General features: G+C 46.3%; 1 long non-coding RNA gene and 1 gene segment (V, D, J or C); both read right to left on the bottom strand.

Moving 5' to 3' along the window:
- Positions 1-474: 474 nt before the first annotated feature.
- Positions 475-2,730, bottom strand: LOC123587741. Its single transcript, XR_006707493.1, has 2 exons — positions 1,449-2,730; positions 475-888 (listed from the first exon to the last, which is right to left on the bottom strand). It is a non-coding gene; the product is annotated as an uncharacterized LOC123587741 (long non-coding RNA).
- A 6,556-nt stretch (positions 2,731-9,286) lies between these two features.
- Positions 9,287-23,277, bottom strand: LOC123587756. The segment is given in 3 exon segments: positions 9,287-9,739; positions 11,064-11,182; positions 22,832-23,277. Coding segments are annotated over 3 exon segments (639 nt in total).
- Positions 23,278-24,986: the final 1,709 nt, after the last annotated feature.

Here is a 24,986-nt window from a genome sequence, read left to right as displayed (position 1 = left end):
GTCGGTTAAGCGTCCGACTTCGGCTCAGGTCATGATCTCACAGTCTGTGAGTTCGAGCCCCACGTCAGGCTCTGTGCTGACAGCTCAGAGCCTGGAGCCTGTTTCAGATTCTGTGTCTCCCTCTCTCTCTCTGACCCTCCCCTGTTCATGCTCTGTCTCTGTCTCAAAAATAAACGTTTAAAATAATAATAAAATAACATAAATAAATAGGAAATTGGACCAAAGTCCAAATGAGTACTCTCAGAAAGAACAAAGAAAGCTCTCAAACCAATCCCAAATGAATCCTAAAAAGCTCAAAATGCAGAAAGTGGAGCTCCAAATCCAGGAGAGACTTATCCTCAAACTCAACAAGAAAGCAGTGAGCTCTGCGGGTACCATCACCTGTTTGCTCACCAGCCTCGGAATTGTTGGGGGGGGGGGGTCTTCTCTGGATCCTACTTCTGATCTCCAAGTAACATTGACCTTAAAAAAGCATTTCATGTTCCCAGCAAAAATGGGTTTATTAGGGAATACCAGAATACTGCAATTCAAGCTGGGGAAACAACCATAGGCTAGTCCAACAAAGGAGAGAAACATTATCATATGGAGAAGGAGGAAGTTGGGAGGGGTTGTTTTGAAGGAGATCATTGGAGAAAGACAAGCGTTCAGGGTGATGAAGGCTTCTCATTGGTGGAGTAGCTGGGTGGTCAGTTTCTTGTAGGAGATACAATGCCCAGCTTTCTCTGTTGAGGCCTATAATTGATGATTCTTTCCTGTTGATGCTTCTGTTGAGGATCTGTAACTGACAACCCTTGAGTCTAGTGGTAAGTCTTGAGAGCTGCTGCCACTCCATTTCAGGAAAGTTTCCCTTTATTAATTTTCACAAACTTCTCTGCGGCTCTGGTTTTTCTTTGAGGGGAAGAGAAAGAGGCATATGTGAATCAGCTGGGAGAGGAATGAACATCACCTACATACATTCACACTTGCTCACACCCAGACGCCTACAAACACTCACCCCACACACAATCCCTCAGACAAGCACTTTCTTGACTCCTCACCCTCCTGTCCAAGCCTCACACTGTTTCACTCTCATTCACTGGTCCTCTGGAGCCAAGGGAGGACCCTTACTATACACGGAAGAACCTCGGGCTAAGAAAGAGAACCCCAGGCAGGATGGGAACCTGGTGGGAGAGTGGGCGGGGCCGGCGACGGTCTGCAGCTTGAGAGGAAGAGGTGTTCCTTGGGCTCCAGGACCCTCCTGCCTTCAACCCCAGAAGCCGGGCTGCCCTGCCCACACTGGGGGGCGATCCGGAGAGGGCCCCCCTCTGGGCACACTGCTAGCCCAGCTTCTGTCCACAGCGTGAGTCCCAGGGAGGTGGTCCGGGGTTCTCTGTGCTCTTCGAGGGTCGCCCCACGCCATCCCTCTCTAGCCCCCGGCAGCCCCACCCGGGCTCCTGGACCCACCTTACCCTTTTCGGTCGCCAGGGGTCTCTGTCCCCTCGCTAGATGCTCAGGTGGGGGCTCCAGGGCGCGGACACGAAGGAGCGGAGACCAGGACCGCGGGGAGGGCTCAGGGAATTCCGAGTGAGGCCACGGGAAACTGAAGTTCCAGAATCCAGGGTCATATTAGGCAGGGTAGAATGAGGACAAGGACGGCGGGACTTAGTGACTGCCGATTGACGCCAGTTGGCTTTACCCCGGTTCCCAGTGCTGCGGCGGGGCCCGAGGAGGGGGAGGGGGTGATGCACACCGCGGGGGCAGCAACCTGGGAACGTCAAAAATCCAAGGAAACGCACGAACGTGGACAGTGGGGCCATGACCTGTCTCCAGGCAGTAAATTAGTCTGGCTGCTCCTAAGAGCTGGCTGCAGTTCATAGCAAAAGTGAACATAAACACCCCTTGTCCCCGCGGTTGCAGGAATAGAGACTCCCTGTGTCCCTGCAGTTCTAGGTCTGCTGTGTGCACCAGAGATGCGCAGGGGTTCCCTGGGCCAGTGTTTGTGAAGGAGGAATGGGACCTGCCCAAATGTTCATCCATCTACCCGGATGGCCAGTACCATGCTGTCTATTCACACACGGAGCCATGAGCTCAGTGGTTAGAGCCTGGTTGATTGTACGTAGAAAGTTACAAGGAACAAGATATGTCGACATGATGTTCGGGTACATTTGAAAACTTGGAACAAAATTCAAGATGTTCTGCATAAATTGCAAGGCCCCAAGGACACTCTGGCTCCCTCTGCCGCCTCCCAGCCTTCCTTGTAATCAGGCCACACTGGCCTCCTTGCTGTTCCTGCAATTTGTCAGGCACATCCCTCCCCAGGACCTTTGCACTTGCTGTTCCTTCTGCAAGGGAGCACTCTTCCCCAAGCACCTTCCCTGGCTGATCCTCTCACTTCCTTCAGGAGTAGCCTCTCCTGACCGTCCATCTAAGCTAACAGTTGCCACACTCTTCCCTTAACCTCTCCCTTTTCCTAAAGAACTCATCACACCACATACTACAACATAACATGTCTTTGTTCTGACCTCTGCCACCCACTGGAACTTTGCTTCAGGACTTGGTCTCAGCACAGTCATGTCCCCAGGGCCTAAAGCAATGCCAGGCTTCAGAGCAGATCAGTAGCTACTTGTGTAATGAATGACGCTGGGTTTCTTTCCAAGAATAGGGAGTACATAGAACTAGGAGACAAGGGCGGAACAAGGGAGTCCAGCTTGGCCAGCTGTTTTTCTTCTCTTACGGAAAGCTGGGAGCTGGTTGACCACAGGTTAGGATTTGTTGCTTATGTGTGGTGAGTGTGCCACAACCATGTCAGTGTTCTTGGTATTTTTGTGTTTCCCCCGCATCTAGCATGGAGGAGACCCCTCTCAGGGACCCTCTGGTCTGGAAATTCCTTTTCCCCATGATGCTTTCTTCCCTCATGGGGGGGGCAGTCTGTGCACCCTGTGTTGGGGGGACCTGGAGGTTCAAGACCCTAAGCTCCTCTGTCCCACCCCTCCCCTGGGAGAAGGCCCAGCATTGGGGCTCCGGGAGGATCCTGGGAACCCGAATGTGTGTGTGTGTGTGTGTGTGTGTGAGAGAGAGAGAGAGAGACAGAGACAGAGACAGAGAGACAGAGCATTGTACAGGGATGTCTTGGCCAGGAATGTAGCCAGGACACCATGTGGCCCATGGAGGACAGCTGGGTAAGATGGTGACATCCTTGTGTGGGTGATACCTCTACACCATGCATGGTGACTTCCTGGCTGGGCTCCTGACCACTTGGCCATCAGCTCCTGACAGACCCAAGCTCCTCTCCTCAGGCGTGGACCTGAGGTGTTTGGGCTAGGTCAGTGCTAGGAAGGTGGGCCTGGCCCATCAGAAGGAACCTGGAATGTGGGTGTGGGGTAGTGGGCTCACTCGGCTCCCCCAGGCCTTGAAGGAGAGGTGGCTGGAGGGGAGGGTGAGGATAGTTTCTCATTGGCTGAGTTGCAGACGGGGTGGGTTTATTACAGAAGTTTCAAGGTACGTCTTGTCCCTTTGGGCCTGTAATTGTGGTCATTCTTTTCTGTTGATGATTCTTCATTTGAGGTCTGTAACTGACTATTCTCCCTATAATTGACATTGAGTGGTACAGCTCCCTTTTCTGGCCTCGCCTTCTATCCTCCAGGGTCCACTTTAGTGAGGTTTCCCTTTATTGATTTGCACAGTGACAAGTGCCAACTGAGCCAAGATGTGCTTGAATGTGCTTCAGCTACACAGCCCAGAAGCGATGCTGTGTCTCAGGGTGCAGGTTACAGGGCTGAGGCCCAGCAGAGAGGGGGCCCCTCAGGGCCAAGGACATGTGAGTGCCATGTGATGGAGAGCACTGGGCCTAGAAGCTGGTAGCCAGGCTCACAGTGTAACCTAGGCAAGTCCTTTGCCCCCTGTGGGCCTCAGTTTCTGCTGTGAAAGCTGAGTGGGTGGAGCCCAGTCTCTAAGGTCCCAGTGACCCCACCCCCTTCAAGCTCCCCTCTGTCTCCTGGGGCAACTGGGGCCCCTGCTGGGCCTGACAGCCAAGGCTTTCAGACCCATTCCCAGAGTGGGAGCCCCAGGCCCTGCTGCTGGAGGTGCTGGGGCTGGAGCTCCTCCCTCCAACCTCCACATCAAGGGCAGGTGCCCCAGGAAGGCCAGACTTGGGCCTCTGGCCTCAGAAACTGAGCAGCCATGTGTTATCTCGGGCAGAGGAGACCAAATACCTCCTGGGGCCCTGACTGTGGGGACCAGCAGCAGGCCTCTTGCGCCTTCCCACAGCCCAACATGTGCAGACCCCACAGACCCCGGTCCACAGCCCTCCACTCGCAGCCCTCACACCCTCCCAGCACCCCCCAGAGCTCACAGTCCCAAGCCTTCTCCTTCCACCTGGGGCTCGGTGCTGCCAAGGAAACACCATTGGGGAGAGGCAACCATTGGGGAGAGGTTGCCTCCTCTGAGACCTCCTGAGGAGGGACCGCTCTGTGGTGGATGCCCCCAGGAACCGGGAAGAAACCTAAGAGCCCCTCTCTGCCTCCTGCCTCAGAGCAGAGCAAGAGTCAAGGTGGGACAGATAGAAGGGCAATGTCCTTGGGTGCCTGTCTATCCATGTCCATGCTGTCCCTTCCTTAGGTTCCAGGGGGGCCTTCTGGGCTCTGAGGAGTGGGGTGCTGCCTTTCTGGAAGTCAGTCTGTAACATGCTTCCAGAGCCTTAGACAGGCATGACCTTTGATTAGTGTGGCAATGGTCAACTCAAAGTCAGTGGTGGGACAAGTGCATAGGGATGGAGGCCAGGGGTGTTGGCTGCATCTTGTATGGAATGGTGGCGCTAGTGGGACCCAGAACAGGCTGCCTGAGTGTTGTTAGAACCTCAGGTTCACAAGTGTGATGCACGCCCAGGTTTACCTGCCCCTGGGTGGGTGTGCTGTTCAGTGACAAAAGAAAGCTCTCTATCTATCTATCGTCTATCTATCTACCTATCATCTGTCATCTATTTGTTGTCTATGTGAAATGCAAGGTCAAGTCTGGAAGGACATACACCAGATACAACCAGCACAGTCTCCAGGCTGTGCTAGCAATTTCTTTATACTTTTCTTCTGTTTTATTTTAAAAGAATCTTTGTATTCCTCTTTGTAACAGGAAAAAAACTAAACTGTCTCCATTTTTAAAGACAAAACAAATCAAAACAATGGGTTGCATGATGATAGAGCCCCGAGGAAACCCTCACTTGGGGCTCCAGAGGTGGTGGCGGGCCGGCTCCTCAGGCAGACCTGCCTAGTGTCACCGAGGACTGGGCACACAGCCAGGTGGTGGCTCCTCCACCAGCAGTGAAGAGGAGCCTCATCATTGATGGATATGAAAGACACAGTCTTGAGAGAGAGAGAACACATGCAGTCTCACTGAATCTATATGAAGTTCAAAAACAGATGAAGCTGAAAAACAGTTGTTTCAATGGCACCCAGAGGACATAAAACTATGGGAAAAAGTATAGAGATGGTTAACGCAAGGGCTCCTGAGGTCCTGGTCACGTTCAGATTCTAAGGTGGTACATGACCTATTTTATTATTACTTTTTAAACTTTACAAATACATTTTATGTATACTTTTTATGGTTGTTCTAGTTTACGGTTAAAGTAGAGGAAGTACATCAAAATATCAGCAGTGGCTCTTCTGGGCAAAGTATGAGGGGGGGATTTTCTCTCCTGTTCGCGTTTCTGTACTTTCTACATTATTTGGAGTGAGCCGTTGTTATTTTTAAACTAAAGACCAAGATGAACAAATTGTATTTTAACAAGAACTCAGAATACAAATAAGGCGATTTTCCCTTATGTTGAGCTGAGCTCGTCCACACTCTATTGCTTCCACCTGAGCCTGAAGTTTAGGGGCCCCAGAGACTACTTTCCATCAGGCTGGTCCCAAGATAGGAGAGAAATACCTCCCAGGCCTGGATCTTTTCTCCCAAGATTAGCCCCTCCAGGTCCTTTGGCTGACTCCAAACCTTTGAAGGCACAATACCAAAAGTGAACCATAATGTAAACTCTAGGCTTTGGACAATAATGACTGGTCAATGTAGGTCCGTCAGTTGTGACACAAGCACCCTCTGGAGGGGGAGACTGAAAATAGGGAGGCTGTGCATGTGTGGCGGCAGGCAGTAAACAGAAAATTCCCGCACCTTCCTCTTAATTTTGCTGTGAGCTTAAAACTTCTCTAAAAAAATTGTTTAAAAAAATCAGTTGGCTCAGGTGTATAGTTTCGTTTCTGGACTCTCAATTCCATTGCATCGATCCTTATTCTTATGCCAGGACTGCATTTTGGTTACTGTCGCTTTTACTAAGCATTGAAATTGGAAAGTGTGAGTTCTCCAACTTTGTTCTTCATTTTCAAGATACTTTTTAAAATTTTATTTGAGAAGGAGAGAGAGAGAGAGAGAGAGAGCGTGAGTGGGGAAGAGAGGCAGAGGGAGAGAGAGAATCCCACGCAGGCCCCATAGGTTCAGCATGGAGCCCAACATGGGGCTCTATCCCATGACCCTGGGATCATGACCTGACCCGAAATCAAGAGTTGGACATTCAACTGACTGAGCCATGCAGGCGCCCCTCAAGATATTTTTGGCTCTTCAGGGTACTTGCATTTCCATCTTTCAGTGCACAAACCTCACACCAGCTTGGTTAAATGTGTTCCTAGGAACTGTATTCTTTCTGATGTTATTGTCAGTGGGATTGTCTTAATTTCCTTTTTGGGATTGCTCATTGCTAGTGCATTCAGGTGGTGATGGCCCCAAGGTCACACTCAAGTCAGCATCAGCATCAGAACCCAAGTGTCGGGTTCAGTCACTTTGCACAGAACTGCCAGGCACCAAGTTTCTGTGTTTCTCATGGTTAGGATCTATCCACCCACCCAACTATCTATCCACCCATTTACCCATCCAATTACTAACCTACCCATGAACTCATCAATACATTTACTCATCACCTTTCCATCAATCATCCATCCATCTATCTACACGTCCACCCATCTACCCACACATCTATCAATCATCCACCTATCTCTGTTCATGCACCCACCCACCCACCCAACTACCCATCCATCCATCCATCCATCCACCCACACATCCATCAATCATTCACCCATGCACATATCTATCTATTCACCCCTTCCTTCCTTCCTTCCTTCCTTCCTTCCTTCCTTCCTTCCTTCCCTTCCTTCCTTCCTTCAAACTTTCTTGGTAGCCTTGCAGTTACCAGGTACTGAGTGGAAGATGAGATAAAGAGTCTGCAGTCCTAGGAAGAGACTGCACTCAGTGAAGGTCCTGGAAGAAGGAGGTGAGAGACCCAGAGGTATGCCCTCTAGGATTCCAGGATTCTGAGCAGAGCTCAGGGAGGCAGCCAGGGGCCAGCACCAGGCCCAGGCTGGGTTGGGGAGAGGGCTGAGTGTAGGGTGAGGACTCTGCTACCCTCTCTTGTGAGCTACACAAACCTCCAGCTATAGCCTTGAATCTGCTTGTCCCTTTCCTGGGCCACACCTGGCTCTGTTTGTCACCTGTCCCACGCCCCGCTGACCATAGGGTCAGTTTCTCTTCCCCTTATTTCTCCCCTTTTATCATCCTGAGTTCTGGTTGAGATCAAAGTTAAGATTAACTTTAGCTTGGGGGTTCCCATGGGTGGCCAGCAAGGCCACTAGAATTGGGGGAGGCAACTTACTCTAACCCCCTTTAGCTTTATGTCTCACTGCCCCTGCAGGCCCAGGGCCTCCATGCCAAATTCCTTTATGTAGGTATCCTCCTATTTCCTGGCAGGCTGGCCCTTGAAGCCTCTCACCCAGCAGTCCTTGGGCAGAGGGAAACGTTGGAGCCCAGAAAGGGGAAGCAACTTGCTCACAGTCACATAGCATGTCAGAGGCATCCCCTGGGCAAGAGCCCAGGAGATGACAGCAATAGCTGGGGGGGTTAGTGAGGGTCATTGTGGATCAGGTACATCACAGACATTGTCTTGAATCCCCACACTTACCCTGTGGGGGAGAGACTAGTTATCTCCCCTTTGTACAGCTGAGGAAACTGAGGCCCACAGAGGGTTTGCATGTCACCCAAGGTCAAGGGCTGAGAAGGGCTGCATGTGGGTGAGGATCCCAGCCTGCCCAAATCTGGGGTATGGGCTCCTACCACAGAGTTTCCCCCAGGACCTTTGCCTGCTGGCCTTCCCTCTAGTCACCCATGGGTAGAGGGACCGTCACTGGGGTCTGCAGCCCCGGCTCAGCCTGCCATCCACTCTTGGGCTTCCTTTCTGCGCTTCTGAAGGGAGTTGGGGCCGCAGAATGACAGAGGGAGGTCACCCCACGTGAGCATGCCTGGTGCTTGGCAGAGGGCAGCTCTCCATACAGGTGCAGTTCTATGTGAGCTCAGGTAGGCCCCATCCTCTGCTGGCCTCAGTTTCCCTGTCTATCAGATGGGAGGCCCCAGACTAGGAGTTGGGACATGTAGGAGTTGAGTCTGTCTTGCTCTTTGGTATGTTAATAATTTTGGGCCTCAGTTTTCCTACCTGTGAAATGGGCCCATAATCCTGGCTGTCGACCTCACAGAATCCTTGAATGGCTCAGCTGAATAACATGTGTCCCCATGTTTTATAAATAGTATGGACACAATAAGGCCACTCTATAATATCTTAGGGTACAGTTGCCTTTTGGAACCACAGATCTGGTCAGGGCCAAGGCCTTCAGGAGTTCTACCCCTGGGCTTGCTTCCTCTGAGCCCCATCCCTGTCCCTCTCCTGGGCTCTGGACATTCCAGTCAACTAGCAGGGCTCAGCATGTGCGTTCATGCCCTTGTCCTGCCTATCCCCTGCCTGTGGCACTGAGCACTCCTCCACCCTCGAGAACTCTTGCCCCTGGGACCCTGCCCTGGCCTGCCTCCCAGCATCCTCAGCACGTCCCTTCTCTGCATGGTGGCATCAGTGGGGGCATTCAAGGAAGGAAAGTGGACATCTCAGGAGGGGGTCTAATAGCAGACAGTGAGGCCCCAGGTCCAGGGAGGAGCTCAGACATTATCCAGGAGTCCATGGGCTTCAGTACTGCTGGTGACTGATGTGGTCCATGCAAGAAAAGCAAGCATACAGACATGGTGGAAGATAGTCTATCTTGGTTCGATTTGTATCTCCTATTCTGGAATATTCTCTGGCAATTCTGGATGAGAGTAAAACTATCCCTCAAAAAACATGAGGATGCCTTCTGCCAACTCCTTTCCCACAGGATGAAAAGAATGGTGTTCATGTTTGAAGATGGTTGAGTTTAGGGCACAAAGTGATGAACCCCAATGAAAACATGATTTCTGATTGAATGAAGGACTTTTTATTGAGCATTGATTGGGTGCAGGGAGAAGGGCTGGGATGATCCTGGTGGGAGGAGAGACCTTCCTGGAGGTCCATTGGCTGTACATCCTCTTGGGTGGGTGGGGGTCTCAGGCACCTAAGAGCACTCTGAGGGCACCACCCTCTTCTCCACGGTGCTCCCCTCGTGTGTGACCTGGCAGGTAAAATTGCTATGAGATTTCCACTTGTCAGGTGACAGACTCAGGTAGCTGCTGGCCACATACTTGTTGTTGCTCTGTTTGAAAGGCTTGGTGGTCTCCACGCCCTGGGTGACAGGGGTCCCGTCTGCCTTCCAGGTCACCGTCAAGTTGCCAGGGTAGAAGTCACTGATGAGGCACACCAGGATAGCCTTGTTGGCTCTGAGCTCCTCAGAGAAGGGCAGGAAGAGCATGACCAAGGGTGCAGACTTGGGCTGACCTGTGTGGACAGAGGAGAGGGGGGAGAAACACAGGGAGAGTCCAGGCTTTGGGCAGCCCTTTCCCCATCTATAGCCTCTGTGACTTTTCCCATGGTGGCCATGCTGGTTCACCCAGGGGATCCTCCTTTCCACTTCAGCCCTGGACAGCAGGCAGTTCCCCATGCTCCCAATAGCCCTTCCGTGTCACCTCTCCCAGGTAGATGAAAGGTGCATCTGCAGCCTCGGTTTCCCCCTCAGCCCAGCATCTGGCCCCCATATCACTTCATTCTTCTGGATCTGGGTACTTCCCCTGTGAACTGCAGTCTACCACCTATCCTGCCAACACAATCCTGATGACTGCTGACTTTAAGGGGCAGCTGTGTAGCTCTGAGCCTCCACTCACTCTCCACTTGGTCACTCTCACCTTAGACAGGTGAGACACCTGGGGCCCTGGGATTATGGGGCTCCAGGGACAGAAAAAAACTCTTCCCATGGGACCTGCTCCTTTCTTTTCCTTTTTTAAAAAGTGTTTACTTATTTTTGAGAGAGAGAGAGAATGGGGGAGGGACAGAGGGAGAGGGAGACACAGAATCTGAAGCAGGCTCCAGGCTCTGAGTTGTCCGCACAGAGCTCAACACGGGGCTAGAACCCACTAACTGTGAGATCATGACCTGAGCCAAAGTTGGATGCATAACCGACTGAGCCACCCAGGTGCCCCAGGACCCACTCCTTTCTGATCAATGTCCTGGGAGGGCCGTGCTTCTGGTCACCTTGTCCTGCATCACTCATGTCTCTGTGTCCCTGCATCCTCATAGCCTCATAGAGGCCCCGAGCGCTTCAGCCTGGACCAAACCAGACTGCCCTGTCCTCCTCCCATGGACCTCCTCTCGGGTTGCTCCTCTATGTTCCTGAAGGCTGAGGTCACAGCCCCAGCCATGTCCCCAACCTCGTGGATGGGCATCAAGCCCTTAGCCAAGACCCCAAATGACTCTCTCCAAGGCTGCCCCAGTGCCCCTAGTCAGAACCAGTCTCTGGACCCCACACAGGTGTCTGCTCTGGAAGAAGGGAAGGAGTCCCCAGTTTTGGACCAACGCCTCCAACCCAGGCCCTAGGACCTGACCACGTTCAATTGTCAGACTCTAAATGTAAATGTTTGTACCATTGAAGTTCTTCCTTCTGGTTTCCCTGAGACCAACCCACCTCTCCCAGATCCCACAGATTTGCTAAGGGTAAATCTTCCCTTAAGGCTGGGAAGCAGATAGGAAACGGCCTCCAGAGAAAAGTAACTTTCCTCAGACAACAGAGGGGTGGGACATGTTGGGAAATATGGTGAAAGCCACTTACCTAGGACGGTGAGCTGGGTTCCTTCACTGAAAACAAGCCAGGGTGATTGAGTTTCGGACCAAAACCCACCGGGCCAGCACCTGGGGCCTGCCCCGTGGGGGCCAGGCCAGAACAGGAACCTGTGATGGGCACAGGGCTGTAGCAGGTGGGGCTGGGCAGCCAGCCTCCCAGAAGCTGTGGCACACCTGGATGAGCCCACAGCCCTGAGGTGTCCCTGTGCCTAGCCCTCTGTTTGAGGCCAACTCCACCCAGGGTCTTGTGTATTACCCCTTTCCAAGGCTGTCTTGGTCATCTCCTGATCCTCAGTGCTGACAGTGACACTGCATACAGTAGGTGTTCAATAAATCCCTGAGTGCCTCGTTCTTTCACATGGTGTGGCAGAGTGAGTCCTAAACTGGCTCAGACCTGTCTGACCTCTCTGGCCTCATTTAGGGCTTCTGAGGGTTCCTCTTCTACAATTTCTCATGGTCTAGCCAGGTGGCTTCCTCCCTGAGCCTACTGGTCTGGGACTGGGTCATTCCTGACTCATGGTGCTCCCATGTGAAGACCCACACACACACTTTTTCTCTACACATCAAAGACACAATTCAATTCCACCTCTTTTATGAAGCTTTCTCTGATCTCTCAGACCACTGTCTTTCTGAGACACCTGTCTGTCCATCTATCCATGTGTCCATCCATCCACCCATCATCCACATATCCATCCATTCATCCATCCACCCACCCATCCATCCAACAGTAGCTCCAGGCACTGTTTCACATGCTTGGACATGGCAGGCTCCCCTGGCTTTCATCTCCATCTCTCCCTGAAAGCTCTCAGGTCAGAACCAACAATGTCCTCTTCCTGGTCAATTCCCTAGTTCCTGTTGTACATTATGGATCTACAGGATTCAACACAGAGTCAGCCTCTCTTTTCAGTGACTCTCTTCTTGTTGGCACCTGAGATCCCACATTCTTCTCCCCTGGCTTCTCTTTCACCCCAGTCAATGCATGGCAGCTGACTCCCAGACTGGCACCCTGGGTCCTCCTCCTTCTTTGCCATCTTCCTACATTGTGGATTCCCACTACTGCCCATTTTGTAATGCTCGAGTCTATTCCAGCCCCAAACCCTCTCCTTGGCTCTCCCTAAATTACCTACTGACCATCTCCAGCTGGATGTCCAATAAGAATCTCAAACTCTCCGTGTCCAAATGAGACTGACCACCCTTTCCCCCTAACCCAGCCCTTTGTCTGTCTTCACCTTGTCACACGTGACCACGAGTGCTCTCACTACCCAACTCTCAGGCCCAAAACCTGTCTTCTTAGATCGTGCATCTAAATATTCCCTTTTAAAGTTAAAACAAGGGGCGCCTGGGTGGCTCAGTTGGTTGAGCGTCCGACTTCAGCTCAGGTCATGATCTCATGGTCTGTGAGTTCGAGCCCCGTGTCGGGCTCTGTGCTGACAGCTTGGAGCCTGGAGCCTGCTTCAGATTCTGTGTCTCCCTCTCTCTCTGACCCTCCCCCATTCACGTTCTGTCTCTGTCTCAAAAATAAATAATAAAACGTTTAAAAAAATTTTTTTTAATTAAAAAATAAATAAATAAATAAAATTAAAACAAGACTCAGAATAATTGAGAAGCAATAGAATCATCCTCTGATACTCCAAAACCACAAGAAGCCCCAGGTTTTGCCTTTGCTGATGTTAACTCCTAACTGATACAAGGATGTGACATTAAGTTGGGGTTTATTGCATGCAAACATTTCCGCCAGAGGATTGGACCAGTGCATTTCCACCTTAGAAGCTGGTCCAGTCAGATGTTGTTGGTTTTGTGCTGCAATATGATTTTTGTTTTAAAATTATAATAATATTACATATATAACACAATTAAGCAATAAAATACATTTAAATACCTTTTTAAAGTGTAATATTTATCTCTCCATCTGTCCTGTTGTGTGTAGTGCCATTTTCCTCTTTTTTTCTTTTTCTTTCTTTCTTTCTTTCTTTCTTTCTTTCTTTCTTTCTTTCTTTCTGTGTATGTGTGGTAAAACATACATAGCATAAAATTTTACCAATCTCAGTCATTCTATGAGGCTAGCATTACCCTAATACCAACACCAGACAATGACATTATAAGAAAAGAAAACTACAGAACAATATCTCTTATTAATATAGATGCAAAAATCTTCAACAAAATATTTGCCAATTGAATACAAGAATGTATTAAAAGAATTATACACCACAACCAAGTGGGATTTATCCCAGGCATACAAGGCTGGTTCAGCATTTAAAAGTCAGTTAATGTAATCTATCATGTCAACAAGCTAAAGAAGAACCAAATCACATGATCATATCAATAGATGCAGAAAAAGCATCTGACAAAACCCAACACCATTTATGACAAAAAAAAAAAAAAAAAAAAAAAAACTCAGTAAACTAGGGCTAGAAGGGAATTTCCTCAAGTTGCTAAAAAATATCCACAAAAACCCCTACAGCTAACATCATATTTAATGGTGAAAAACTTGAAGCTTTCCTAATAAGGTCAGAACATGGTAAGGATGTCCCTTCTCACCACCACTTTTCAATATCATATTGGAAGTCCTAGCTAATGCAATAAGACAAGAAAAAGAAACAAAAGGTATACAGATTGGGAGAGAAGAAATAAAACTGTCTTTGTAAGTATGTGATTATGAAGAAAATCAAAAGAATTGACCAAAAAACTTCTGGAACTAGTAAGCAATTATAACAAGGTTACAGATACAAGATTAATATACAAGTCAATTACTTTTCTATATACTGACAATGACAAGTAGAATTTGAAATTAAAAACAGTACCATTTACATTATCATCCCCTTCAAAAGGAACTACTTAGGTATAAATCTAACAGAATATATACAAAATCTATATGAGGAGAACTACAAATTCTAATTAAAGAAATCAAAGAAAACCTAAGTAAATGGAAGAATATTCCATGTTCATGGATAGAAAGACTCCATATTATCAAGATGTCAGTTCTTTTCAACTTGATCTATAGATTAAATGCAATCCCCAATCAAATTCACAGCAATATTGCTTTCCCAGAAATATTTTGTGGATATTGGCAAACTGATTCTAAGGTTTATATAGAGGGGCAAAGGACTCAGAATAGCTAATACAATAGTGAAGGGAAAGAACAAACTTGGAAGGATGGCAGACATTATAAGGTTTTGAGAATCACTATAAAACTACAGTAATCAAGACAGTGTAGTATTGACATAAATACAGACCAGTGGAATAGAACAGAGAGCCCAGAAATAACCTCTCACACATACAACCAAATGATTTTTGACAAGGATGTCAAGGCCATTCAATGGGGAAAGGGCAGTCTTTTCAACAAATGGTGCTGGGAAACATGGATATTCACAGGCAGAAGAATGAAGTTGGACTCTTACCTAACACCATATACAAAATTAACTCAAAATGGATGAAAGGAATAAATATAAGAGCTAAAACAATAAAACTCTTAGGAAAAAAGCTAGAGGACAAAAGCTTTATAACATCAGATTGACAATGATTTCTTAGATATGACACTGAAATCACAGACAACAAAAAAAAAACTAGACAACTTTGACTTTTGAAATGAAAATTTCAAATTTTTGTACAACAGAAGACACTATCCACAGGGTAAAAAGGCAACCCACAGAATGGGAGAAAATATTTGCAAATCATATATGTAATAAAAGATTAATATCATAATACATAGGGAACTCCTAAAACTCAACGGGAAAAAACCAAACAACCCATTCAAAAATGGGCAACAGACTTGAACAGACATTTCTCCAAAGAAGATACACAAATGGCCAATAAACACATGAGAGATGCTCAATATTACCAATAATTAGTAAATGCAAATGAAGACTACAATGAGATACAACCTCACACTCATTGGGATGGCTACTGTTAAAATTACAAACTAGAAAACAAGTGTTGGTAAGGATGTAGAGAAATTGGAACATTTCTGCACTGTTAGTGCTCAAATACTGCATGATTCCACTTATGTGAGGTATTCAGAGTAGTCAAGATCATAAAAGCAGGAAGTAGAATGATGGTTTCCAGGGGGTTAAAAGATATAGAGTTTAAAAGGTATAGAGTTTCAGGGCACCTGAGTGGCTCATTCAGTTAAGTGTCTGACTCTTGATTTCGGCTTAGGTCATGATCTCATGGTTCATGGGTTTGAGCCCCTCATCAGGCTCTGCACTGAGAGTGCAGAGTCTGCTTGGGATTCTCTCTCTTCTTCTATCCCTGCCCTTCCCCCATTCTCTCTCTCAAAATAAATAAGTTTTTAAAAAAGTATAGAGTTTCAGATTCACAAGATGCAAAGAGTTCTGGCAATGCACAGTGGTGATGGCTGCACACCAAAGTGAATGTATTTAATACCACCAAACTCTACACTTAAAAGTAATTAGGCTGATATACTTTATGTTATGTGTGTTTTAACACGATAAAAAATTATATTTAAAGACAAAATAAGGGATACCTGGGTGGCTCAGTCGGTTGGGTGTCCGACTTCAGCTCAAGTCATGAGCTCACGGCTCGTGAGTTCAAGCCCCGCATCAGGCTCTGTGCTGACAGCTCAGAGCCTGGAGCCTGCTTCAGATTCTGTTTTCATCCTTCTGCCCCTCCCTTGCTCGTGCTCTGTCTCTGTCTCTGTCTCTCTCTAATATAAAATAAAACAAAAAATAATAAAGACAAAATAAGACACACATGATCTTAAGGAAATATTGGGAAATAAAGAAAATCAAAGAAGAAACTTAAAGTTAAAATTATTTGTAAGTCCACTATGGATAAACATTATTAATAGTTTTAGTATATTTTCTTCTAGGCTTTTAAAAAAGTATATTATTGGGGCACCTGGCTGGCTCAGTTGGTAGAACATGGAAATCTTGATCTTGGGGTTGTGAGTTTGAGTCCCACATTGAGGGTAGGGTTTACTTAAAATAAATAAGTGTATTATTCATATTTTAAAACAAAATTTATGTGATACTTTTCTTCTTTTCTTTAATCTCCAAATATTGTTATCTTTCCACATTTTTTCTTGTGGTTGATTTCAAGTTTCATAGCGTTGTGGTCTGAAAATATGCACAGTCTGATCTCAATCTTTTTGTGCTTATTGGGGGTTGATTTGTGTCCCAGTGTGTGATCTATTCTGGAGAATGTTCCATGTACACTGGAGGAGAATGTGTATTCTGCTGCTTCAGGATGAAATGTTCTGAATATATCTGATAAGTCCATCCGGTCCAGTGTGTCATTCAAAGCCATTGTTTCCTTGTTGATTTTCTGTTTAGATGATCTGTCCATTGTTGTAAGTGGGGCGTTGAAGTCCCCTACTATTATGGTATTATTATCAATGAGTTTCTTTATGCTTGTGATTAATTAATTTACATATTTGAGTGCTCCCCCTTATTTTCTTATATAAGCTTTCCCCGCTAAGCACTGCTTCATCTATGTCCCATAAATATTGATATTTTGTATTTTCTTTTTCATCCACTTCAGCTCTCTAAACTTACACCCTTAAGAATTTAGAAAAATAAGATAAAAACAGAGAGGGAGACAAAACATAAGAGACTCTTAAATACAGAGAACAAATTGAGGGTTGCTGGAGGGGAGGTGGGTAGGAGGATGGGCTAAATGGGTGATGGGCATTAAGGGGGCACTTGTTGAGATGAGCACCAGGTGTTATATGTAAGTGATGAATCACTAAATTCTACTCCTGAAACCTATAATACACTGTTTGTTAACTTTGTTTAAAAATTTGGGGGGCTAAAAAAAAGAACATTTTAAAATAGAAATTAAGGGGAATTCACCATATGTATGATCAGATTGCTTCCTAACATACAAGGCAGATGCTGCCTAAAACAATCATCTACACACTCTGATTCTCTCCCAAGCAAGATAAAGCAGGTCATCTGGATCCACTGAGTTTTTATCTTGTTAATTCAACTCTTTCTATCAGGCTGGCAGTTTCTGGGGAGTATGATCTTAATACGGCTGTAAGTAGAGCCTGTGGTTGTGAATCTACTTCCATACTTTGTCACTGTAAAGTTGCTTTCCTGGTTAAAGATTCTATTGTGATATATAGTTTCAATAAATCTTAAGTCCTTACATAAAAAAAATAATTTAGAAAATCAAGAAAATCAACTCCAAGTAGAAGAAACAGTGAAGAGCAGAAATCAATGAAACTGAAACAGAGAAACATAGAGAAAACTAATAAGATAAAAATCTGATTTTTGAAAAATCAATACAATTGATAAATCTTTAACCATACTGAGCAAGTAAATGAGATAAGACAAATTGTCCATATCAGAAATAAAAGAGGGGTATTACTACAGATCCTGTAGTCACTAAAGTGCTAGGAAGGGAATACTAGAAAAAACCTTATGCTAATAAATCTCACCACTTAAATGAAATGGACCAATTCCTTAAAAGACACAAACATTTAAAGCTCACCTATATCTATTTTATTTTTTAAGCTTATGTACTTATTTTGAGAGACAGAGACCATGAGCAGGAAAGAGAGAGAGAGAGAGAGAGAGAGAGAGAGAGAGAATCTCAAGCAATGAATCTCCCACAGCATGGAGCCCAACACGGGGCTCTGCCCTGACAGCACAGATCCTGCTTGGGATTCTCTCTCTCTCTCTTTCTCTCTCTCTCAAAATAAGTAAACATTTTTTAAAAAAGAAGTAATATTTCAAACCAATAACTTAACTTTACCTTAAGGAAATAGAAAAAGAAGAGCAAGTTAATTCCAAAGCTGACAGAAGGGAGGAAATAATAATGAGTAGAGTAGAATAAATGAATTAGAGAATATAAAACAATAGGGAGAATCAGTAAGACCAAAAGCTGCTTCTTCAAAGTTTAACAGCTTTGAGAAACATTTACTAGACTGACAAATACAAAAGAGAGAAGGTTCCAATTATCAAAGTCAAAACTGAAAGTTGGGACATCACTACACACCATGAAAAAGTGAAAAGGATTATAAGGAAATAATATGAACAACTGAATACCAACAAATCAGATAACCTAGACGAAATGAACAAATTCCTAGAAAGACACAAACTTCTAAAACTGACTCAAGAAGAAATAGAAAACCTGAACAGGCCTATAACAACTGAAGAGATTAAAATGGTAATCAAAAAAACATTCCCACAAAGAAAAGCCCAGGACCAGATGGTTTTACCAGAAAGTCCTACTTTATTTAAAATTTATTTTAATTTTTAATTTTTGTTTGTGTACAAATATTTAAAGAAGGTGACACCAATCCTTCACAAACTCTTCTGAAAAATAAAAAAGAAACGAAAACTTCCTAACTCATTCTATGAGGCCAGAATTACCCTGATACCAAAGCTGAATGAAGACATCACAAAAAACCTGCATACTAATATCTCTGATGAATACAATGCAAAAATGCTCAACAAAGTACTAGAAAAGTGAATCCAATAGCATATTAAAAAGAATCACACAGCAACTGGGGTTTATCCCAGGAATGCAAGAGTGGTTCAGCTTAAGAAAATCAATCAATAGAACATATCATAATGATGGAATTAAGGATGATAGCCACATGATCATCTCAATTGATGCAGAAAAATATTTGACAAATTCAACAAAATTTCATGCCAAAACACTTTAAAAACTCGGAATGGAAGGGAACTTCCTCAACTTTATAAAGACCATCTATGAAAAATCCACATTGAACATCATATTCACTGGTGCTAGACTGAATGCTTTCCCCTCAAGTTTAGGAACAAGACAAAGATGCTTGTTTTTGCTCCTTTCATTCATCACTGTACTGGTGAATGGCCAAACAAAATGTAATACACTTAAAGTGGAATCCTTCTCAGCAATAGAAAGGAACAGGCTATTGATAAATGGGATAACCTGAGTCAACTGCAAAGGCACTATACTGAATTAAAGAAGTCAGACTCAAAAGGTTCTGTATTTGGAATATTATTATTCAGTTATGAAAAGCATCGAACTATGATCCACCCCAAAATCTGAATGGACATCCAGAAAATTATGCTGGGTGAAAAAGCTAATCACCAAATGTTACACAGTATATGATTCCATTTATACAACAATCTTGAAATGACAAAATTGGAAATGAAGGCCAAATTAGTAGTTTCCAGGAGGAAAGGAAGGAGCTTGGAAGGGAGGGAAGTGGGAGTGGCAATAGAAGAGCAAGGTGAGGAATCCGTGGAGAGGGAAATGTTCTGTACCTTAACTGTATCGATGTCAATATCCTGGTTGTGATATTTTACTATGGTTTTACAAGACATTACCACTAGGGGAAACTGGGTGAAAGGAACATGGGACCCCTCTGTATTGTTTCTTATAACTGTATGTGAATCTAAAATGATCTTGAAATTAAAAGTTTAATTTACAAAAAGGTTACATACTCCAAAATTCCATTTGTAAGATATTCTGGAAAAGGCAAAACTATAGGATCACAGAGAGATCAGTGGTTGCCATGGTTGGGCGGAGAAAGAGACTGACGACAGAAGGGACACAGGGAAGTTTGGGTGAGGGTGGAAATGTTCTCTATCTTGATTGTGTTGATAGTTACATGATTCTATGATTTTATTAAAATTTATATAATTACTGTATGAAAGAGAGGGAATTTTACTCTGTGTAAGTTAAAATAAAATAGAAATAGAAAGATTGATATGGAACAGATTGTAACCTGTTTTAAAAAATCCTGTTTATGTGGGGTGCCTGGGTGGCTCAGTTGGTGAAGCGTCTGACTTCAGCTCAGGTCATGGTCTCACGGTTCATGGGTTTGAGTTGTGTGTCAGGCTTTGCGCTGACAGCTTGGAGCCTGGAGCCTGCTTGGGATTCTGTGTCTCCCTCTCTCTCTCTCTCCCTCCCCTACTTGTGCTATCTCTCTCTGTCTCTCAAAAGTAAATAAGTAAATATTTAAAAAAAATTTTTAGATCCTGATTATGTTATTGCAGTCACCTAATATATATGCATAAATATATATACATACATGTATGTATATATACACATGTATGTATATGTATGTATGTATGTATGTATACATGTATGTATATACATGTATGTATATATGTATGTGTATGTATGTAATGAGTTTCTTATTCCCTTCCATGGATATACCATAGTCTATCATTGGACATTGAGGTTGTTTCCACCTTTTCCCCACTTATAATATTTAGCAGAAGCTCTGATTATTTCTTCAAGAAAAATTTCTAGAGATGGAATTACTTGATTAAAAGAAATGCAGATTTTTTTTGAATCTTGGCAACTGATGTTATTTGTTCCAAGAATTTTATCTCCCACTGACCATCCATGAGAGCACTCATTCCTCCCCTGTCGACCCTCTGGTACCATCATTTTAAAAGTTTTTTTTTTAAGTTTATTTACTTTGAGAGAGAGACAGACAGACAGACAGAATACACCCCCAAGTGAAAGCAGGGTAGGAGCAGAGAGAGGACAAGGAAGAGAGAGGAAGAGAGACAGAATCCCAAACAGGCTCCATACTGTCAGCACAGAGCCCCATGCCAGGCTCCAACTACTAACTGTGAGACCATGACCTGAGCAAAATCCAGAATCTGGCACTTAACTAACTGAGCCACCCAGCCGCCCCTGGTACCATCACTTTAAATTCTCTTGTCAATTTCACAGGTGATCTTGGTCATTGTGTAGACAGCCCCCTCGCTGCTCCTCTAATTTGGCATGGAAAAATCCAGAGCCATTTTTCCAAGACACAAGTCTGACTGTGAGTATCCCTTACTTACGTCCCTCAAGGTCTTCAAGAAAAAGTGCAAATACATAAAACCCCCTGCGGTCTGCTGCCACTCTCCTTTTCCCCTCCCGCAGCTCCCTGATGAACCTCATCCTCCCTTTGCCTGTAAAACCAGCTTGGGCATCCTCCCCCCTCCCACTTTACTGCTCCAAAAATGGTCTAACAGGTCTATCCTCAAGTGTGCACATGAGCCCCTTGGTTCAGGCCCATCCTGTCTGCATCCACTAGCCCTGAGTGGCCCAAAAATGAATGGACCTTCTTGGGAGAGACCAATACCTTGCAAGACTTCTCCTTCTCTTGGACCATTTTGTTAAAATATAGGACACACTGGTGCAGTCACAGCATTCTCTTAGATATCTAGCAAAAAATCTGGGGTTGGGCACCCTGGATCTTCCCTTTCCTATTCCCCCTCTTCCTGAATCTCCAATTGTCTGTCCACTCCTCCTGGGACACTGCCCCCACCCCCCAGAAAAGTCACTCTACATCTGGATTCCCACCCTCACCCACCCAAGTCTGGTCATATCCTTTCCTTGCAAAAGTTCCCTGGAATCCCCCAGATGAAGTCTGTCCTCTAGGGATCGGTCCTCTAGGTTGGAGACTGGTCACCTGTTCAGCCTTCTCTCAGACCATCTTGGCCCCAGTACCCACTCACTGCAGCCCTGCAGATGGCTGAGAGCTTCCTGAGCGTTTTGTGCCTCTACTACCTTGTCATTGTCTTTGTGTGTGGCTGCTGCTTCATCTGGCCCCCTCTCCCACTGAACCTTGAGTTGGGGCCAAACCTTGCTCCCCTGGAATCCCAGCCCCAGCACAGGGCTTGACCCCAGTGGGGGCTCCATCTCTCCTTATGTTTTCCTGGGCCCTGACGGACACCAAGATGCCAGTCCTCACCCAACACCCATAGGTGTTGACCCCCTCCCTGGCTGGACTGCTGGTACCAAACAAAATCAGCTCGTCCTGTTCTAACCTTTCACTGAGGCAGCCCCAGCATCTCTGGAGTGGGTGTCAGGTTACAAGGTCCTCACTCAGTTAAGACCCCTTGCCTTGCAGAGTAGGCAACTGAGATGGGGAGAGGCAGACTTGTCAGTCCCACCAGTTAGGAGATGGGAGTGGGGACAGCTGGAAACCATCGGGTTTGAGTGTTGGAGTCTGCACCAGCTGGGTGACAATGAGCAGGTCATTTCATCTCTCTGGACCTCTATCCTTATCTGTAACATGGAGGTAACAGCAGCCTCTGCTTTATGGGGTTGCTGAAGGCGGTTCTGCACTAAAATGATTAGTGCCCACAATGAACGTGCTGTTGTGTCATTCATTATCATAAATGGACCCAAATTCTCGGCACTTTGTCCAGGGACTTCCTACCACACACAGAGAGGAGGCCTTGAGGTCACTCAGCAAAGGGGGATTATACCTTGGGTGGGCTCAGGGTCTTAGGGGTCAGTCACAGGAGGTGGCCCTGGCTGAAGGTCCTTGGCTAAGGGTCTGGTGACCTGGGAACAGCAGGGAAGGCCCACTCCCAAGTCAGAAGTATCAGCTGGAGCCTGCGCCCTACTGCTCCAGGGAGTGGCCTCTGGCCAGCAGGGAAAGGGCAAGGAGGTAGTCCTCATCAGCTGAGAGGAGGAGGCCTGGGAACCCTAGGATGACAGCACCCACCACCCATGTGGACGTCCTGCCACTGCCTCCTTGTTTCTTCCCTACCCAGAATACCAGGGTGAGGTGAATGAGGCACTAGTCTTGGGCACAAAATTTAAGGGATGCTAAAAACTCAGTAATTCAGATAAATCATATTTTAATACAATACAAAAAAATAAAAATTAATGCAAACACACTCTGGAAAACTGTCAACACTTTAAATAAAGCTAGCGTCTGTCCAGGCTGCCCCTCTTCTCACTGATTCTTCCTTGTCCCCTTTACTGCCGTTCTGTGTCCCATTCCCAATTCTGGCTGCAAAGACCCTCTCCTCCCTCACCCACATGACTCACTCAGCCCCTTACCTGTCCCATAGGCTCCGAGGGCTGCTTCCTGCTGGGGCTCCAGGGCCTGGGACCCTGCTTGGTGGTGCTGCTGTCGTTGGGGGCAGCTGGCAATGGGCGCCCATGGCCAAGCCCAGCAACAGCAGGGGCCAGAGCTGCTTGGGGCCAGGGCTCTGCCCCCTGGGGGTCTCACAGCCCACCTGGCCTGTCTTAGGCCTCATCTACCCTCAGAATCAAAGGACCTGCAGGCTTGAGCTCCCTGGAGGAGAGTCAGCAGACACCCCTGGTCCTTCTTGCTCGCAGTGGCTGTCCCAGTGCTTTCTGGCCCAAGTGACCCCGTCCTCTGCCTGGACCTTCTCTCCAAGGACCATGGCTGTTACTCCTGGGGGTCTCTCCCAGTGGGCCATCAGCCAACTGCCCTGCTGTGGTCACATCCATAACTCAACACCCACCACCACAACTGCCAGCCTGGTCTCGCCCCTGAGACCCTGGGTGGAGCACACCTGCTCCTGCCTTCCTTCCCAGAGGGCGCCTGGGTCTGTGGAGCATCTCCCCTGGGACTGGAGGGGCATGGAGGGCAGCCAAGTGCCAGTAGATCAAGAGTCACCTGAGTTCAGTGGGCTGGGACTGAGGCTACTGTTCTGACCAGCCTGGGGGCAGGGATGGTGACAGGGGAGGAAACAGGTGTAGTTTAGCAAGAAGCCAATGTTCAAGTTCAGGAATCATGATATAATTATAAATATGGTGTTTAATGCACCATGTTCAACACCTCATGGATGTCATCTCTCTCTCTCTCTCTCTCTCTCTCTCTCTCTCTCTCTCTCTGACACCCACACGCACATGCACACACGCACACATTCACACCCTCATAGATTTTATCCAGAGGTCACCATCATGAGCACAGCATCTGCACACTGCACGCAGTAGTGGCTTCTGCAAGGCCCCTTTGCCATCTCCCCCAAATCCCTGTGAACTGTCGGTCCAGGAACTCCATGCTTTGGTGTGAGGTGGGCAGCGGCAACAAGGAGGGACCGAGCACCTGCGTGGGGTGGCGAGGGTCTGGCTCTGCTCTGGCACTGCCAGGAGGGATGCTCCACTCACTTCCCAGGTCTCCAGTCTTCTTTGTGAAGTGAGGCTGGCCACACTGCTAGCTCTGCTCACTTTTGGTCCGTGGTGAGGTCCAAGTTGGCAGACAATGGCTATGAAAGTCTTTTTTTTCTCATTAGTTTTAAAAACATTGTCGTAAAAGATGCATGAAATGAAACTTGCCATCTAAGCCATTTTTAAGTGCACAATCCAGTGGCATCAAGCACAGTTATGTTTTGTGCAACCCTCACCACCATCCATCCATCTCCAGAACTTGTTCATCTTCCCAAACAGAAACTCTGTTCCCCTTTAAACACTAACTCCCCATTCCTCCTCCCCCCACCCCAGCCCCTGGCAACCATCATTCTACTTTCTGTCTCAGTGAGTTGGACTACTCCAGGGACCTCAGATACGTGGAATCATAGAGTATTTGTCCTTTGAAAGTGCTTTCTAACCTGAGAAGTACCACAAGCATAACACATATGGCTGGCTGTTATGATTATTTTTATTATTGTCACCACCAACGGGCTGTTACGATTATTTTTATTATTGTCACCACCAGCTGGTCCATCTGCTGTGGCTGAGGAAAAATCATAGGCCATCAAAAAATAGTGAATTCCTAATTATATACCAACAGTCACTTTTCAAAGTTTGTGTTGTAACTCAGAGGGCTGTGACATCGTCCAGTCAGTTGCAATCAGCATTTTGCAAAAGCAAAGCAGCCTAGAGCAGACAGGAGAATGGAGAACATCCCATGCAAGGGGAGGGATGGTGATAGTTTGTGGGATTTTGCTTCAATTATAGAAATACATAGATGTGTTCTGGATAATGATGGGAAATGCATTTCTTTTCTTTTTAATTGTTTTAAAAGTTTATTTATTTATTTATTTATTTTGACAGAGACAGAGACAACATGAGTAGGGGAGGGGCAGAGAGAGAGGGTGAGAGAGAGAATCCCAAACAGGCTCCACACCATCAGTGCACAGCGCAGTGTGTGGCTCGAACACACAAAATCGCGAGATCATGACCTGAGCCGAAACCACTTAACCGACTGAGCCACCCAGGTGCCCCGATTTTATTTTTAAATTTA

Source organism: Leopardus geoffroyi, chromosome D3 (assembly GCF_018350155.1).
Source record: "Leopardus geoffroyi isolate Oge1 chromosome D3, O.geoffroyi_Oge1_pat1.0, whole genome shotgun sequence".
Classification (NCBI taxonomy): domain Eukaryota; kingdom Metazoa; phylum Chordata; class Mammalia; order Carnivora; family Felidae; genus Leopardus; species Leopardus geoffroyi.
The sequence above is the reverse complement of the archived record's forward strand: the minus strand, read 5'-3'. Positions and strand labels throughout refer to the sequence as shown.